Source organism: Rissa tridactyla, chromosome 13 (assembly GCF_028500815.1).
Source record: "Rissa tridactyla isolate bRisTri1 chromosome 13, bRisTri1.patW.cur.20221130, whole genome shotgun sequence".
Lineage (NCBI taxonomy): Eukaryota > Metazoa > Chordata > Aves > Charadriiformes > Laridae > Rissa > Rissa tridactyla.
This window is the reverse complement of record NC_071478.1, coordinates 5,176,776-5,196,344: the sequence shown is the minus strand read 5'-3', so window position 1 is coordinate 5,196,344 and position 19,569 is coordinate 5,176,776. Positions and strand designations below refer to the sequence as shown.

At 47.1% G+C, this 19,569-nt stretch overlaps 1 protein-coding gene across 1 annotated transcript; it reads right to left on the bottom strand.

Moving 5' to 3' along the window:
• Positions 1–1,147: 1,147 nt before the first annotated feature.
• MORN3 (MORN repeat containing 3) lies at positions 1,148–9,572 on the bottom strand. Its single transcript, XM_054219217.1, has 5 exons — positions 9,428–9,572; positions 8,593–8,750; positions 6,363–6,522; positions 3,289–3,473; positions 1,148–1,228 (listed from the first exon to the last, which is right to left on the bottom strand). Exons 1-5 carry the CDS (start codon positions 9,570–9,572, stop codon positions 1,160–1,162), a joined length of 717 nt encoding a protein of 238 aa, XP_054075192.1. The 3' UTR covers positions 1,148–1,159.
• Positions 9,573–19,569: the final 9,997 nt, after the last annotated feature.

Below are 19,569 nucleotides of genomic sequence, written 5' to 3'. Positions count from 1 at the left end.
GTGCTGATTTTTTTCTACATCACTTATCTCTCAGCTATGTTGTGCTAATCTTGTGTATTTCTGAGGATCTCTTAAATGTATTCAGTTACTCGTTTCAGTCATAATACGAAGATAAAATTTCCTGTTCACGTAGGCAGGTATAAAGAATGTAACGTAGTTGACATGTTTTTCCTCCTGTCAGCACTGCTTAAATCTTGGGACTAAGCATGTTGTATTTTTACTCTCTCAAGTGCTTAAATAGAGAAGTAGGTTATCTTTCAGCCTAGAAAACATGAAGAGTCGAGGGACCAAATGAACTGTAAACCAGTGGTGATGCTCGGAAGCACGATATTAATCAGGTGAACTAATGACCCACTCCCACAGTTTGTTTTTCACCAGCCGGCTGCAGTGCCGCCTTCCCTCGGGCTTGTGGGTATCGCTCAGCCGATCTGAAGCGCCACGGCTGGCGCGGGGTGCTTGCGTCGGGTAGAAATGGAGTGGCCATCGCAACCCCACTGAGTGACGGGGTCCAGCGCGTGGGCTGGCCCAGGGGCAGAGCCAGGGTGAGATCAGGTGCTCTGTGTTCCCCAGGGTTAGGGCCAAGAACCGGCATCGCATTATGGAAAATGTACAGAGAGAGCAAGTGAAGTGGCATGAAAAAAAATATTAATTGAAACATGATCTGTTACAATTTCAAAAGCCATCTTGGCCGCAGGTATGTATTGGGCTAAATTTGGGAGGAAGTGGGAGGGGACAATTATTTGACTGTACTTTTCTAGGGTTTTGCTTTTACAGCATATAATGGAACCCCTGCTTCTTCTCTAAGGCAATGTGAAAGACCTTGAAACCAACAGAGTGCGATTTCTTCACAGGAGGAATAAGCCAGAGAAGCTGGGCTAAGAGTCACTGCCTGTCTTCCAGCATTTTGCTGCTTGTGGGTTTTTTCTTCTTTTTTTTTTTTTTTTTTTTTTGTTTTCTTTTCCAAAATAACGGGGGGTGGGAGGAGGCCTCCGAGCAAAGCCACCTGCAGAGTGAAGCATATGTGGGCAGCCTTGAGGGGAAAGCGAGGCAGACCATGACACAATACACCCCGGCGTGGATCTGAGACTCAAAAGAATAAGTAACCCAGGATCGTGTTCTTATCTTACATCTTTTTTTCCTTTATCATCCGGTCCAGTTATTAATTTTGGCTGTCATCAAACATCGCCTGGGCCTCTGCTAAAACACCATCTGGATCAGCTAGTTCAATCTAAATAAAAAGAATACAAATCAGTTACGCAGTGTAATTGAGGAAGCTTACGGTTTTATAGATATTGATTACTCGAGTATTAATGGAGAATCTCCTGTGTATCAGACTTTAGTTTATATTGCAGCCTTTCAATTACTGTTTTCAAAACATTGCTACGCTTCCCTAATTTTATCGGCATGTTGAACATCACTTCATCTCCTTGAAATAGCTCTGTGTGGAGTGGACTGATTCTCCTTTAATGCATTCTTAGACAAAACTGCCTTTGATTTGTAGCCTGTTGGGTCTCATACAGTTTCAAAAGGTGTGTAATTGCAGTTGCCCAAATCAAAGGTCATGCGAAAGCAGGAGCCCGGAGTCACATAACCTGCGTGCAGCTGGATGCGGGTTCTTGAGAGGGAAGTGCCAAAGCCCTGCCAGGAGCTTGTCGTCTCACTCTGACCCGCTTTATGTCCTAATGCTTTCTAGTGGGTTCGTGTGTGTGGTGTTCTCCCAGGCAGAAGACATCCAGTCTTGTTCTCACGCATTCTGAAGCCTTGGCTCCAATAATTAGAACAGCAAATATCCCAAGTCTACTATGTTGTGTCTTTCCCCGTCTCAGCAGTTATGTTCAAGTTCTGCATTGATGCATCCCCATCACCACGTACTGGATTCCTTCAAAGCCTGCGATAATCGCTTTCTAGTTTTCAGCCATTTTCTGTCCGCCTCCCCACCCTTTGTTCCTTTTACCTGCTAATAAAGACACACAGTGATGCTTCTCCCATGCAGAAGCTCAGATCCTCACTGTTAAACTCTTGCCAGGCAAAAGCCGACTATTTAGTCCCTCTCTGGTTTTGGCAGTTTCTAACATTCACCCTATATCTACTTTTTTCTAACAGCTGCTTGCGACAGTAATTTGGCAACAGGTTTATGAAAATCTGAAGTCAATTTTTTCTCCTTTTATCTGTTACTTCCTTCATATTCTGAGATCAATAAATCTCTTCTGATGGAAAGTGCAATAACAGCACGCAAAGTTGATGCTTTCTTTTTGCTCATAGAGCAGAAGAAAACCAGGTCATAATTTGGTCTTCAGGGAGTTAAATAAACAGCCAGGCTTGAACATCCTGCCTTAGCGAAAGGGTAATTCACCCCAGGGCTGCTGGGCTGGGTTGTTGGAATCCAAAGCTGTTCTCAGATGACCTTTGACAAACCTAAGGTAAATATTTTCAGCTACAGAAGTACTGTGCCTTTCACTTTTTTTGCAAAATCGAGATTGTTTTTCCCTGGTGAGTGTTTAGTGTTTATTATTCTGCACTGCCGTGGGTGTGCCTAGTACTTGCAGGATTAACTGGCTTGTCAAAAATGTCTGTGCTCAAGGGGCTCTTGCTACAGAAACCAGATTTGAAAAAATAAGAGAAGCAAAGGCGTAACAGCCGTGAGCTTCGGTAGGCTGTGTGTGCCCGATGTCATCTGCGACAACCTTGACCCTGGAGCGGAGGAGGAAGGTAGGTGGCTTTACCTGCCGTAGGGCTGTGCTGTTCCCCGGGTTAATGGAGTAAAGCAGGGTGCTGTGGTTGTCCAGTGTGGTTCTGCTCGGCCCTAAGCAAAGAGGAGCTTCCCCACCCAACACCCGTCTGCTACACATGTCCCTCTACCAGCCCCTGACTCGGGGTGCCTGGGAAAAGGAAATAGCTGATATTAGCACTGCAGCTGCTCAGGTTTCGGTAAGGTCTAGTTGCCTTTAGCAGTTTGGCTTGGTGAAATCATTTTGTTTTGACGCAAATCCCACTATTGTCTCTGCCTCTATTGTCCCCACTTCCTTTGTGCTGCTCTGAGTCTCTAAGCAGTTTTGGTGCATGAGAACTGCATTTTTCCAGCTGTAGGCAATTAGGAGGCTCCATCAGCGGCTGGATGGGCCATTTGTCCCTACGGGGTTGTTTAGGACAGTGCTGGCCAAAAGACTCTGAGCACACACCCTGTGAGCTGGGAACCCCACGGGGGTAATCGCTTGAAGAGTGAAATGCTACCTCGAGAGCTGACGAATGCAAACATCACTAGCAAACCCGAAATTTCCAAGCAATTACCTTTGGGATTGGATACTGAGTAGGGGCAGGAGCTTCGACTCTGCCAAAGTCAATCAGAATTCCACATTTTGGTATATCTGCTGCCCAGATACCTTCAAACAACTGTCCCTTATCCAAGTAGAAAAATTTCCCAGGGCCATGCTTCTTTCCATCTTTCCAACCTCCTTCATACCGATTTTCATTTGCTGCAATTAAATACATGAACAGACCATGAAATTTGCACAGTGTCATTACGGGGCTACAAACAAAATGAATCAACACAGCAAACTGACAGAAGAGGAAATAATCTGTTTGGCTTCTCTTAGTAATTCCGAGGGGGCTGCGGCACGGTGTGTCGCTTAACTTTCACAGTGCTCTGTTTGCTGTGCCGCAGAGGGAGAAAAGGCTTCGGAAGAAGTCCACGCCTGCCCACTTGGAACAAGAACTGCATTCACCTGCTTTGCTCCTCTCCCAGTGATATTCATTTTTTGCTGATAAGCGGGGCGAGTGAGCTCAGGGTAAGACTAGTAGCTGAGTCACTCTTCACAACATAAAAAATTATAGCACACAAGTTTTGAATTTGTCACTGCAGCAAATCACGCAGGATCTCTGGCTTGAAGAGGTTTGCTTGTCTGGGCAAGGAACAGCAGCACTGTCTGATCGTTGTCCAGTCAAAATAATCTTGATTTCAAATAATACTTGTAGTTATGTTTTTCCTCAATGAATTACAGAGCGAGAATTGCTGTGAGTGTCTGAATGGTTCAGGCAGTAGTCAGCTACAGACTGTTTTTCCAGCTGTACTGCATCTCTTGGCGTTTTTCTGCCAGTCAAGAGAGGGTTTTTTGAGCTCTGTGCTGCTCTCCAGGAATTATGAACAGGGAAAGCAGAGCTGCAAGGGGAAGAGAGGAGCTCATCCAGGGACGCTGGTTGAGAAGGGGCATCATACCCATGGCTGGGGCTGGGATACATCCAGGCCACCCACCTCTCACTAGGAGAGCCCTCTGCTGTCCCCTTTTCCTACTTATCGTGTTTCAAAGCCAAAAACCATGGGGATTTCTGACCAAGTTACTTAGTGGAAATATCTTTGTGACTCAGCTGAACTCAGACATTCTTCACGGCAAGAGGCGGCCAAAACACCAGGGCACCCCGCGCGGTGCCACAGAGGTAGCTGGGGGTTGCCAGAACTCTGTAAGGCAAGAGGGAAAAACCAAAAATGCTTGTGGAGAGCATGGCTGCCAGGCCTTTCAGGCAGGGTCTGGTTTACAGGTTGGAGCCGTGGCGGTGCTTATCTTCAGCTTGCATCTGGTGGTGAGCTTATCTGCAACACCGACCTGCCCTGCCCGCTGGTGGGAGCATCTCAGCTTCTGTTCTCCAGCCACCAACAACTCAGAAACCACCGAAATCACAGGCCCAGCTGTGATGGAGGGGCCATGGAACATCCTGGCTGCTCCCATCCGCTCTCCTCTCGGAGCACCTCAGAGGCTGTGTTGCTCACAGCCAATATTGCCTCTGCAGATGCCCAATGCTCCGGTTTAAAAGCCGTTTGGGAACGGGCTATAGCAGAGGCAGCAAATCAGTGTGGTGCTCCCAGCCAAGCTCACCCTCACCGGGCACGCTGCCACTACAAGCAATTTAATCTTGAGCTGCAGCTCATCGTGACCTCCACCGAAGAACTCCTTTTCTTTCACCATCGCAAAGCTGCCGGCGTGTGGGCATACTTCCAGCAGCTGAGCTGAATACATTAAGCTTGTGGGTATGAAATAATTGCTCTGGCTAATTTTAACCAAAAGGAATCAAGCTCGCAATCGGTAGTAGACTATGCTGCAGGCAACCGGGCTCTGAAATTGTGCATCGGCCGCAGCTCAGCCCTGAGGGGTTGTCAGTTTACAATGCCAAGGGTGACTTTGACAGGAGTGAAGCAGATCAGTGGAAGGAGTTACCCCTGGAAGCAGATGCTGATTTCATCTGGATGAGCCATCAGTCCAAAGTGACTTTACAGTCATCAGAGAGAGCACAGTCATACAATCCCAGAATGGTTTGGGTTGGAAGGGACCTTCAAGATCATCTAGTTCCAATCCCCCTGCCCTGGGCAGGGACACCTCCCACCAGACCAGGCTGCTCCAAGCCCCGTCCAACCTGGCCTTGAACCCCTCCAGGGATGGGGCAGCCACAGCTTCTCTGGGCAGCCTGGGCCAGGGGCTCACCACCCTCACAGCAGAGAATTTCTTCCTGAAATCTAATCTGAATCTACCCTCTTTCAGCTTAAAACCATTACCCCTCGTGCCTGTGATGTGCAGTGAAGGTTGTGCTCATTCCTCCCAGCTTCTTTGCTTAGCTAATTACTAACCTTGAGATCACTTTCAAGCAAAAAAAAGTTGAATACCAATATAGAGATAGTATTTCTTCAAATGTTCCTGGAATGCAGAGCTTTGTACTGCAAAGGACTAGGATTCTTGGCTGTAGGGGAAAATGTGTTAAACTCCTAGCAAAATAAGGGGAAAAAATTCCAAATTTCTATTTTTATGCCGAGATTGCCCCCAACATTCCCAATACATGATGTGCTTGGTGTTATTTCTGGGAAGGGATCATGTACTAATGAAACCCCTGTGTTCACTCAACATGAGCCAGTGTCAGAAGTAAGAGAGGGTATGAAGCGAACTCAAAAAGAAAACTTCTCTTTTTTTTTCTGTGCTGGAAACTGGACTCCTCTTTGGTATGCAGCAGTTAGAAAGTACGTCTGGCAAAGTGCCTGGCTTGAAAAGAGAGATTTGCTCTTCTCTGACCCAACAGTATATTATCTCTAACCCTAGCCATCCCAGTCATTTAAAGGTAAATCACAGCAAAAATAAGCTTTCTTGCGTGTGGGCTTGAGCAGTGCAACGCTGGCCCTTGCACAGCCTATGCTGCCTCCAGCCCCAAACCAGGAGGGGGGATGTGACACGGGGGAGCACCCGCAACCCTGAGGCAAGGCTGCAGCGGGAGATGCGATGTAGCATCCAGAAATCTGGATGGCAGAGGCACCCAGAGAGCAGCATGACGCTGAATACCTTGAAGGGGTCAGGCAGATGCATTGGGTGAGGGTGGCTGGTACTTACGCAGCCGCAGCATTCCCTGCCCGCCAGGCCGGTCCTCCAGCCACTGCCCCTCGTACATGGATCCGTCCCAGTAGTACATCCGTCCCCAGCCGCTCCGCAGCCCACCGCTCCACTCGCCCTCGTAGCGCTCCGCGCTGGGGTAAAATGTCACCCCATAGCCCTGGAGAACAGCACAAAGATGGCCAGTTAGGAGTCTTTGTATTGAAAGGGGTCAGTGTTCAATTTTGGGATATTACTTTCTTGATATGCTACTCCTTTGCTTAGTACTCTTACTCATGGCTGCTGGCAGCCCAGCTCAGTGGCCGTTCATGTGTTGAAGGAAACGAGAGGTGATGGTATGGGATTTCTTTTTGGCAAATTATTTTATTCCCACAACGAAACATTAGGTTTGTGTCTAGTGTGTTATTATTGGCACAATCGCTGCTAATATTTAGCTAAAAGTGGGTTTTACTAGTATATAAAGCTGCCTGGGGATAGGCAGCATAAACAAGACCTGCCTCTCAACACGGGGATTTTATGCCTTTCACCCTGATGATACTTCCTTCAGCCCAGCATGTCCCAGGCTGGGCACCTCCTTCCCTTGCCCCTGAGCAGACTGAAGGTCTCTAAGTGACGCTGACCATGGAAACGGTTTTGCCTTCTCCTCCATCCATACCCCCAAAGAGGCGATGTCCTAAACAGCCCCTTGCCTTGCTTCCCTCCTCCTTCACAAGAAACTAAGCCCGGAAGGCTACCTGCGGTGAGAGCAGCAGGCGCAGGCAGCGATGCCACGCGTGCCTCCCCGCGGCCGGGCGCCAGGCCAGGCTCCCAGGGCGGCAGGCGTCACCCCGACGGGGCAGGAGAGCTCTGACGCTGAGCAGTCTCTGCTCTTTACTTTCTCCCCTCGGGCTCGATGCCACCAGCTTTGGTTGGTGAACTTATGAATTAAGAGCACTGTGTGTGTGCAAGATGGGGGCACCAAGGAGGTGCTGGAGTCCAGAGGTACCCCCTATACCAAGGAGTGATACCAGCAAGAAATATTTACATATTCCCAATGAGTTTTCCCATAGGAATAAAGCGTTAATTTATTGCTGAACAAAAAATAAAATCAGTTCTGGAAATAACTGATTTTTCTGAGCATTAATTTTATTAAACTACATGGATGTAAAAGGGAGAATTTTGTAGAAGAAAAAAACAACTCTAGTGATATTTGGATGTCATTATAAATCTTTCACCAGAGCTCAATAATCCAAAATATATCCTCGAAGAATGGGAGGGGAAGCTCCCTCCAAGAGAGTGCAGTCATAGAGCCACACGCCAATTAGAAGCATAAGAGACCATTAATTTAATTTAAGAGCAGACACAAAGACAAACACAAGGTTTCCATTGGCAGATCAGAAAATGTTCCTGCAAGGATTTTGCACATAAGATTGCAGTCATTTTTACCAGATGACTTCTTCATTATGTTTCCTTTAGAAAAAACAGCAATTTATGTGACAGGCTTAATTTCCAAAAGAACTCACGTTATTTGTCTAATATGCTGTAAAACTCCCAGAAGAAGTTACATTTTCCTGCAGTGCTTATAATACAGGTTCCTCCAACACCCATCAAGAGGAATGAAGGGGATGGGTGGGGAGGATTAAGACACAGGATATGGAAACCTCTCATCCTGCTTGGCAGAGCTGCAGGTGAGTCTGGGCAGTGATCGCTGCTCTGTGGCAGCTGGTGGGAGGTTGGGGCTGTAGCCTGGTCACCAGCAGATGGGTGGGATGGGTTCCTCTCCAGAAGGGAGGGGGCAGGCCATGGGGTGTTCTCGGCCACGCTTGGCTTTTTATGAATGATGGATTTTTACTCTTGAAGCTTCCTGGGCTTTCTGCAGGTTCAAATTAAGATTTAAAGAGAGCCCAAGGCTGGAGGAAGGTTTGTTCCCGTAGCTTCTGCCCGGAGTCACACTGCTGCTTCCCTGCTGTGGGACCTGGTGCAGCTCCTGCAGCACCTGATGTGGAGAGGTGAGCAATACCAAGAGCAGCAAGGTGGGGAGGGCAGGGGGAGAGGGCTTAAACACCAGAGCTTTTGCTCTTGCTTTCATTTTCTTGTTCCACAAATTCATTTCCCCAAAACTCTTCAATTCAGCCTCAGTATTTGAAAAATAAGTATTTTAAGTGATCTTTTTGCATGCGTGCACCCAACACTTCCCCACATTTTGGGGATCACTGCCTTGCCGCCAGCAGGCACAGGAAATCTCACTTACGCATTTTTTGTTGTTTTTCCACCAGCCTGTGTACACCTTCTTGTATTCCTTGGTTACGGGGTCAAGAATGCTGTATGAGCCATAACCGTCCCGCTTCCCAAACTTCCAGTCACCGCTATAAATAGCTCCATCGCGTTTCCATACCTGGATGCCTTTACCTGTTTAACAAACGAGGGATTTCAGGGAGACCATTGCAGTTGTTAGGAGAAGGATTTATGGGGCTGCCTTCCTACAGCTTCATCCCAGGCGAGGTGGTGCTCCCTGCAGCAAGGCAGGTTTATGTCTGGGATTCAGTTTAGCTTCCCGAGTCAGATGCATCGTTAATCTTGATCAGGGGCTTCCTGTGTGGCCTTTGCTGAATGCATTTAAATCTTTCCAAACCTTGGTTTACTGCTTGTAAACAAGCCTGTCCTACTCTGGCTGCTCAGGGCTCAGTCAGGGTCTCCTTCCCCTGCTCCGTCTCCTGCAGCACCTACCATGACTTGAGGACAAATGAATGCTCCCGAAGCCAAGTCAGGAGGTGAGAGAGCTCCAGGGACTGCGCAGCCAGGGCACATCCTGGTGTGTGGAGCCGACTGCGGTTTGCTGTGCTTGCAGAGGATTTTTAAACATCAGGTAACTGCCCCTGAGTGCATGCAAAAGCTCTTCAAGTTACCTATTAGAAATATTTCTGAGCATATTTTTGCGTCACATATATCAAAGACATATACACATATAGTCATACATGAATGAATGGTCTTGCAGGAGAATATACAACTGCTGACCATTCCCTGCCCCTAGGAACTTTTGTAAAGACATTTAAATTGGTACTTTTTCTCAAAATGGTCTATCTTACCGTGTTTCAAGTTGCCCAGCCATTCTCCGGTATACTGATCTCCATTTACAGAATAGACCGTGTGTCTTAATCCACATTTCTGTGCTTTCCTGTCCCATTCATGCCAGAGAGGCTCTGTAGCCCTGGGGTATTTTACAATGGGCATATTGTTTGCAGCTGCAGAGGAAAATAAACGATTGTCACCAATAAATTAGAGAGAAATTACTAAGGCAGGTACAGGCAGAACAGTCTATTTGTGAGCTATGTTTTAACAGGCATCCAAGTCAGTAATCAATGTCTGGCTTTGGAGGGGTAAAATAGAGATATAACAAACAGAAAGTATCTAAAAATACTGAAGTACAAACCAGCACCATCTGAAAGTAGGCTTGCAGCATAGCCTGGCCTGTTAGGAAATGTAAAATAAGTCCCAGCAGGTCGGGTCTGTGGTGGGCATTGGTCTTTGCTCCTGCCAGAGGTCTTGGGGAGCACAGGGAAAGGCAGCCCCTTCTCCATACAGCTGAAACCCTGGCAGGCTCCTTCTCACAGCCGCTCTTCTGCTGCCTCTGCCCGAGGCTGAAGCAGTCATTTAAGCAAATTAGAAAATTATTTGTTTGCTAGGAAATATCTCAGGACATTGCAAAACATTCACAAGATGGAGCGGGTCAGGGAGTTGGCTGGCGTCCCTGGCGTGCACCAGGAGCTGGGACACTTCATACCTCCAGCAGTAACGTAGCTCAGGCTCCTTTGCTGCTAAAAATACCAGTCCTGAATGTGTCTTGTTAAAAGGGGTCAAAACCACAAAATTTCTATCTATCAGGAGGCTACAGACTTGCCCAGGGCAGGAACAGCACTTGTAAGCCAAGCAAGCTGCCAAGGAGGTGGCTTCTGAAGCAACGTAGGTTTTTGTATTAAGACCAGGGAGGGGGTGATGGGCACAGTGGGGATGTGATTTGGGTGTCAGAGGTCTGGAGGGAAAGGATCAGCATGGGGGAAGAGCAGGGAGAAGGTGTTTTGGCCCATCAATAGAGAGGACAACAGCAGAGTACAGCGTGGTGGTGATTTCTGGGCATTGCTGTGGAATGGCTCGCTGTTCAGCGCCGTGGGAATGCCAGCACAGACTCGGAGCTGAGTGGTCTCCTATAAACCATAAATAAATGCCAAAAGGTGTCTGTAGAAACAAAAAGCAAGTTTCTATAAAAGCTGTCAACACCCAGAGCTTGGCTGGAGCCTGGCAAGGTGGGATGCTCTCCGATTTTGTCTCCTGGGCTCCCCCTTCTGTCCTGATCCGCCAGACTGAGCTGTATCTAGTGATTTTGCTGCATCTCTCCCTTCTCGCAGAGAAGAGCTCTCTTTCCTGCTGTGCTGTGGGTGCCAGGTAGCCCAGCGTTGGGGAAAGCATGGAGCTTGGGAGGAGAGGGGAAAGGAAGATGCTTTGGGTCCTTGCTAGGGAATAAAAGCTAGAAATTATAAATAAGAAAATATAGTTAGCTTTCACTCTCAGTTCCCCACGTGGCTGTGGGAAATGGTCATTCAACAGCTATTTGGGGAGATATCATTGCCAGAAATACGTACTTCTGTGCCCATGATAAGCCTTCCTCCCCAAAACACAGCTGTGTTGTGTAGTGCACGTCTCATGTGGCTCCTTACCGTGGGGGTGTGGGCAGGGCTGGGGGAGCGCAGGCAGGGCCGGGGCAGTGCAGGGAGGGCCGGGGAACCTTCCCCGGGCACTGCATTGTGAGCTCAGACCTGGGATTCCTGCCAGGCTGCGGCGGGAGGAGAGGGGCTGGGTAGTGGGTTCCCAGCTGGTTGCTCCCACTTCAGCTGTCGAACACAGGTACCTCCTCCACCGACCTCAAGGAGAGTGGGGAAGATGAAGACCACCACGTTGTCAACTCTAGAAGCAGGTGTTTTGGGAACGGGGTTGCCTGTGAGGGCAGAGGAGGACTTGGCAGCTGGAGTCCCCAGGCCATGCTATCCCCCGGGAGCATCTTGCTTTGAAAACACCGAGGGCAGGATCTCTCCCTTGGTATGACAGAGTCACGGCCCACTGTAGAGGATGATTTTTCGGCAATGCAAACACAGGATGCACCACAGCTGCTAAGTTTCTCCCTCGCCTTTGTGGGCTGCAGCCCCCAGAGAGGAGGATGTTGCCAATATTTGCCAAGGGCTGGGGGGTTGCCAGCTCACATCTGTTCTCCCCTTGCTGGGGGGAGCAGAAAAGCTGAGCTACAGCCACATGCACCCACCCCGACACCAGCTGTGACCTCTGAGCATCTTGCAGCTGTGAAGGGATGTCTCCCTGCTCCCCCTGCCAGATGGGAGCATCACTGTCCCACAACCACATCTGACCACTTCTTTAGCTCAAAGCTTAGGATTTAAAAACCCCAGAGAGGATTCCCAGCTGTGGGGGCAGCCCCAGCACCTTGCTGTCGGATCACTGTGCCCTCTGAGGCACAGCCTGCAGAGAGCACCGAGGGTAATGCAGGCTGGTGGGAGTCACCTTTATTTGCTGAATCCCTTTCCAAATTTATGACACCGATCCCAGGTTTGCGTGATAACATAGCTGGTATTTTCCACCCTGGATGATTTTAGCCACCTACTACAAGGGTGCGGAGAGGCTGGCAGCAAGATGCAGGCGGTGCAGAGCCACTCCAGTTGCAGCCCACAGCGGCTGCAGCTTTCGGTGCTGACGGCTAGAGGCTGCTGCTCCCATGCGTCTCTGCCGCTGCGCTTGGGGATGAGGATCTTAGGGAGTCCCAGAGTCTCTAGACACCGGTCTATGCTCTCACCTCAGAGCTTTGTCAGGTCTCTGGTAAAATGCAGCTTTAGTTTGCACAGCCTTACAGGAAGTGCAGTTTTCCCCCTTGGGTCTGCGCAGGACTTCGGAGCAATGGAATTTAGCTACAACTATTTTTTCCGGCTTAATGAAGAGCAAGGCAGAAAACTCAAACAACTGCAGAGAAGGGTCTGTTGACAGTGCCCAGCAGCACCCTGCCTGCCACTGCACCGCATCCCGTTGTGTGACCTCCATACCAGCTCTGCCTGCGCAGGAGCACCCTGCGTGAACATCGTCCAGCCCCGAGGATGCCCTGGGTGAATTCACCCCTTACATTGACCCTGCACCACAGCACTGCCCCACACCACGGTCCCTTTGACAACACCCTCTTGGAGCAGCCGAGCCATTCCCAGTCCCTGCCTTGCCCACACGGCAGTGGCTCCAAGTGGGATGCTCAGGACACTTTTTGCTGCTCCTCCCCAACTGGAGCAGGGTGCCAGAGCAGTGATAGGAGTGGATGACGGGGAAAGCCCACGTGCTTGCTTTGCAAAGCGCCCTGGAGTTTGGCCCACACTCTCCTGCCGCCCCCCACCCCGAGAACCACGCTGCGGGCACCAACCTGCGCCTGGTGCCGACTGGGTGCTGCTGGCTGCATCGTTAGGGTCGTCATAGCAACTCTGCCAAACTCCTGCGCAAAGGGTGACGGGAGCGCGGCTGGGAATGCTGCAGGAGAGCTGGAGGACTGAGCGGCTGTGGGTGGAGAGGGACGCTGGCGGGACGGGGCCTCACCCTGCGTGCCCCACCGTGAGCACACGGGATGGAGCCAGAGATGCGCTCCTCTGCAGAGCTGTCAAGCGCATGCCGTTCTCCGGAGCTAGGTGTCTTCGAGTTAAGGGTTATCCAGCAGAATATAAAATGCTGACGAACGACGAGTGCTTCATCTTTGGTTGGTTTTCTTATACGCACAGCAGCAGAAGGCTGAAAATGAAAGCACTGATTATGATACTGCTGAATAACAAATCAGTTGTAAGAAGGAGAAAACCCCTGAAAATGCACATCACGGGTCTCAAAACAGAAATCTGAATAAACCTGATGCTTTTTCCTTGTAATTCCCTCATCCATTGCATTTTTTCTGCAGCTACAGCGAGCAGGGATTGCCATTATGTCCTTGTGGGTGTCTGTGATAATCTTCCCTAACGGGTATTTAACTGAGCATGTTTCAAGTATAAAATCAAAGTTCTCACTCCCATGAGCCAAAAGCATTTTTTTATTCTCATACTTTTACCACATTTTTCATGCCCAACACTACAGGCTGGATGGTAAAAATTTTGAGGTGGGTGGAGAATCTTGGGTTGAAAAAAAGCACCCTCCTCCGCAGAGGTGAGATACAGCTCGGTCTTCCCTGTGGGTATTCATCTGCCATCTTCAATGTTTGTAGCATTGAAGGTGGCTTAAATGCTGTGTCCATGCTCGGGTAGGACAGAAGGTGCGTGTGAGGTGATGGTGACCACCAGGTAACGTGCAATTTTTGACTGCAATTATTACACCAGATTATGATGGGCTAGAAGGACAACTTGGGTTTCCCTTGATGCAATTCCCCTTGTTCTGGCCTTTCTAGCCAAAATATGGCCCTAAATCTCCTTGTTGGCTTTTTTTTTTTTTTTTTTTTTTTTTATTTTACTCTCACAGACATGCGTCACTGCCACCGAGGAACTCCAGCAGTTTCCTCCACCAGGGTGTGATGGGGCTTCAGTTCTGTTGCTGTCCATACGGTTGTTGCTTCAGTTGTCTGGCATTTGATTAAACCTTACATTTATTAAGACTGAAAGCAAGCTGTTAAATTGGTCAGTGTAAATTATGCTTTAATTCAGCCCGTTCTACTGCCAGTACAATTCATTGCAACTGACTTTTCTCTCTCCAATTTCTTTCAGTTTGGACACACCAAAGAGCAAACCAAGCAAGGGGAGGATGTGTGGGGAAACATGCTTCGAAACACACTATTTGTGGAGCAAGGTCCCATGATATATGATGCACCTTAATTTTTTTCAGTTTAAAGAGTAAGATATTTTTTTAAATTATATTAATTAAATTAACCCAAAGGACCTCAGTATTCTACATCTGAAACTGATTTTTTCGCAATGAAAGGAGACAGCTGCTCCAAGTTGAGTTTGCTCTCATAAAGCTTGGGGAATCACCCAAGTGAAATGCCTGCCCCAACTGAAAACTGTCAGAATCAATAATTTAAGTTTATTCTGGGAACTTCGCAGAGTAAATAGAGAAAAAACATTTAGAGAAACATATGTTGGAATTCTTTAAAGGTGAAGAATGTGACAACAACATACTGTTGAAGTAGGATGCTCAGATGTGTGTTTTATTGCTGCTATATTCAAAAGAAAAGCCCGAGGAAGCGGTGGGAGGGTCTTGGACTCCAACCAAGCGTGTGTCGGGTTTAGTCAGATGAGCACAGAGTGGGTGCAGCGCTGAAGGAGCTTCCCCACTCCTCTGTTTTTAAGAATTATTATCACAGGATTTAGGAGGGATTGAAGTGAAAGGTTTGAGATGTAAACTTCACTGGTTGACTTTTGCTTCAGAGGCAGCCTTGTGGGAAAGCGTTTACTTAAAACTCTTCCCTCCTTTTTGCTGGGAGCAGCTCTCTCAAGATAAAAACCATGTTGGTTTTACATCAAAACAACCTAAAGTAAGAACTCTAGGTTATCTAAAATGTTGAAGCACTCACGTATTCATGCAAAGTTGAATGTTGAAGTTGTTGAAGCTGATGCTTACGAGATACCCTCTCCCCATGAGTGTCTTTCACCAGAGCTTTACAGCTAATTCTCTACTTAACTATCTGCAACAAGACTGTTCAAGGTAGGGTTGTGTTAATCAGTGAAGTTACCCAAAACTGAGAATTGTTTACTGCGTAACTGTGGAATGCTTTGCAAGACCCTCAATATTGATTTAAAACAGGCAGATCACAGTAGGAATACGGAGGCAGATAAATTTGACCACACTCAAGCTGATGTCTCACTTCAAGTCCTTAACTGAGGAATTAATCCAGATTACAAGATGAATCAGCAGTACCAATTTCCAGGTGAAACACATGCCAAGTAATTTATTTATCATGGCTTATCGTCACCTGATATTAGAATGGGACTCATCCACATTTATCTTTTGTCCTTTCCCATTTGCACTGTGCTGAAAAGAATCAGTATCTAGGACAGGGGGAAAGCATCTAAGGAGACAGCCTCAACCAAGAGAAAAGAATGAATGGAATCTGCATTCAGAAATAGTCTGGAGGGTGAAGGAAAGGAGCTCACATGTGACTGTACATTTATAAACTACATGTACTCGAACAAAATTTAACACCAAAAGAACAATCAGTCACAATTTTGCTGTGATCCTTAACTTGATTTATTAACTCAATTTCTTTGATATGTTTTCTGGCGGTGGATGGTTGATGAGTTGGGGATTAATTAAGGTAAAGGCAAAACAGATTTCGTATTTGTAGATTTGCTGTGCAAAGGCCTTACAAGCTCTCTGACAGCAAAAAACAGCTATTCAAAATCTGGAAGATTAGATTTGCAAGATACCTAAAAAAAATGTTCTCAAAATATTCAAATTCAGAGGAAAGGCACCATTTGTTACGTGTTGACACAAGCGAGACATGCTTTTATAGCCTTAAATCCAGAGCGGCTGTCTGCTCCAGAAATCCAGAGTGATACAATGATGCTGGAAAACAGGGAAGGAGCCCTCATGAGCCTTCTCCAGGCCAGCCTTCTGTTCGGGGACAGGACAGAGAAGACCAACTGACCAACTTCATGCTCAAAAGCAGATGAAGAAGGACAAGCCTATGAAATGCTCTTGACCCAGGTAACATGTATAAGACAGTGTGGTGCTGTTGCATGAAGATACTGGTGTCCTTCTGTACCTTTTAAATTTTTGGGTAAGTTGTGTTTAAGGCACCTACTTCAAGGAAGCCACAAACCCTCTTTTAAGAAGCCTCTCAGTGCTTAAACCTGCACAGCAGCATTTCTTGCCTCTGTAAAATGATAAACTGAATCAAAATCTCATCTAAACTGTGGGCCCAGAGGGAGGGATGGGGTAGCAGCCAGACAGGGCACTGCCCAGGCTTTGTTTGCTATGGTGGGTAGGAAGGCATCCTTGAAATCGAATATGAAACCTGTACATGACTGGGTTAATTAGTGTTGACCGAAGAGCATATGTGGTTTCTTTAGCAGGCTGCAAGTAAAGATATGCAGAAAGAACAGAGGCTCTCCTGAGAAAAACCAGACTCCAGAAAACAACACATCCCAGGTATGTGCTCAGAGGAATTTACCCCATGCTCCAGCTGAGCTGCAGAACCTGCTCCTAGCACAGAGCAGGAGAGCCGAGGTGCGGGAAGCCAGGAACGCCGGCTGCTCAGGTCCCCTCTCCCCGTCTGGGCACGAGGGGCAGGAAGCTGCCAGGGCTCTTCTGGGCTCTTAAAATTCCCTCTCTAAATCCTTTATCCAGCTGCTAAAAGAATCTGCACTCCTATAATAGTCCAGTAAGGTCTTTGATTGTCCACTGGGTACAATGGGTGCAGATATTTAGGGGTGTATTTTAGTCAGAAAAAAATGAAAACTCAAACTATATTATTTCTATATATCTTTTCATAATGAAGGAATTTTAACAATAAGATTATTTTTTTCACAAGACAAGCATTTAATTCAGACAGGAAATGTAATGCTTAAAACCTGGATTTTTTAAATGTCTTTTCTGTAGGAGTCACTCGTGGAGGCAGAGCGGGACATTGACCAGCACAGCCTTAACAGACACAAGCCCTGCTGCCCTTCCACTGTCCCTTCCCCGTGTCCCCAGCCACAGGAGTGGGAAGATCTGACTTTGGTGTGCAATTTTCCACAGGTATCGCTGGGAAGGCTTTCTGGATTAGTGCACACCCTCTTACTTTTTGCAGGATCCGTATTAAGGAGATTGCCAATTTGAAAACTCAGTGCAAAGTTAAATGGGTGTTTATCAAGATTTTTGAGTCTCTTCCTTCAAGAAATCTAGTTTTGGAGCATGTTTTAGTTGTAGAAATAAAAATTGCAAAAAGCCTGAAAAGCCTGAATTTGATAGTCAAATAAAACGTATGCTGAGAACGTGGATATGGAAACTTAAGTCTCTCAGGACAATAGACCGTGATATGTGTTATATGATTTTTCATTTTATCACTCCTAAATCAGAAATGTAGAGTCCTTTTAAAATTGACAGATCTAATTAAAATCTGCAGCTTCCATTCTTAGCAAGTAAAATTATATACACTATTATAAACAAATTCTCTAGTTCTAGTTTAAAAAATATCACTGTTATCTTACCTTGCTTTGGTTTTATTCACAAAGATGTGATTGAAATAATGAGATTATACAAACAGATATAATCTCCCAGGAGGTGGAAAGAGATTACAGGTAATTCTGAAATCTTTTGTAACGGCGCAACATTAAATACTGTTAGAACCAGCTGTACAGCCAGCCATGCTACACTCACATTGTTTATGTTTAATGACATTCTTCTGTGTTACTGTTTTAAAGAAGCAGATCTCTTGAATGAATATTAATAATTAGCACGTCTTAGTTAAAAGACTTTGAAAGAAATCTTTTGGGGTTATAATTATACACAGCCTCAATATGTATAATAATTGTTCCTTGTCAAGAGGTGTAGGGAAGAGGTAGGGAAGTTTTAAATAAATGTCTGGTGAACCCTCAGTGTGAGGCTGTTCTGGGAGAGCTCCGGGGCCGGTATGGCTCTGAGTGGGAAATGCACATTTCCTGCCTTTGTATGCACAGCGCCCACAGAAACACAGACCATGGCCCTAACGAACATGTCATCAGGCTGCAGAATTATGGCCCAGGGCAAATATCGACAAGTCATATTAAGAACTTTCTTCTATTCTTTTGAAGCTTATAGCTCAGGAGTGAAATAAATTGTTTTAAGGGCTTTTTACAATTTATGATGTATTCTATGAGTACTGATGAATTCTGTAAGAATTCAGAGCAAGCTTGGTTCAGAGTGTGATTTAATGAGCAAAGGAAGCCCTAAAGAAACACAGCTACATCTTAGGGATGGCTCTCCGATGAACTGAGCTGACAGAGTAACTGCAAAGGTGGAGGGCTTATTTTCACATGGGAAGGGAAAATAAATTTTATTAGTAGGGAGTACTCCAACCTTGTGGTGAACTGGAAAGTTTCAGCATGTATCCAGCGCAGAATTAGAGCTGTGATCCGAGCTGCAATTCTTTTTCTGTAATCCAGAATCCTGCAGATTTCCTGTAACATAAGGTGCCATTACACAGGATTGTGGACTAATTCTGGAATCTGAGGAAAATTTAATACTGACATAATGAACTCCTGTGACATTTATACTACACTTATTATTGTTCTACTTCAAGATTATCAAGGCCTGCCACAACACAGGTATTTGATCTCTGGACACTCGTGGACCTCACTGGAAGAGCTGAAGGGACAATGCAATGTCCCTGTGGTCGGTGGTTGTTCAATCAATGGAAATCCCCACTAACCACAAGTTCTGAGCAGGTTTCTTTGGAAACTGAGCACAGAGGCAGGCAGCAGGTCATCAACTGCATTTCAGGTGTCCACCCACACACGTATGAAAAGAGCATAATACAAAAAGGGCATAAAATGAGCACACAGCAGTAATACAGACCTAGAAAAGGACTAGGGTCAGCGTGCAGACTGAGGAGGGTCTCTACACCAAGTATTTTGGTTGTTTATGCTGAATCCAAGAAAACAGAATCCTACAGATACTCTTTGTGAGACAGCATTGCACCCATTTTTATTTTGGCTTCACACTTCCCCTCCCCCTTATACCTTTTTTCTTATTAATTGCCTCTTTTCCCTTCCTTTTTTCTTCCACGCTATTTCCATGGTTTTGCAACAAACCCACCCTCCAAGAAGTGCTGACACTGACAGCCGTTATAGCTCCTGCGCATCACACCCTGCCCTGTGCTCTCACCGTGAGCTCCAGGGAGCAGGGCCGCACACTATGGCACTTGCACAGCCCAGAGGCCACCAGGCCCCGCTCCCACATTGCCAGTCCTGCCGCCAAACGGGTTAATATTGCAATAATAAAAATAGGAAAGATGAGGAATCGCCTCATCATTTTCTCCTTCTGATCTTAACAACGTGCTGTGCCCGGGCCCCAGGCCGTTGCTGGGCCGGGCCGCCTCAGCCCAGGCCTGTGGTCACCTCAGCCAGGGGGTCGCCCTGAGGGGACCGTCCCCGCGGCACGGCGGCTCCGCCAGCACCACACGGCGGGGGCGGGTTCAGGTTCTATCTCCCCCCACCCCATCCCCACGGAGCGCTTCGGGCTCTGCCACCGCACGCAAGGG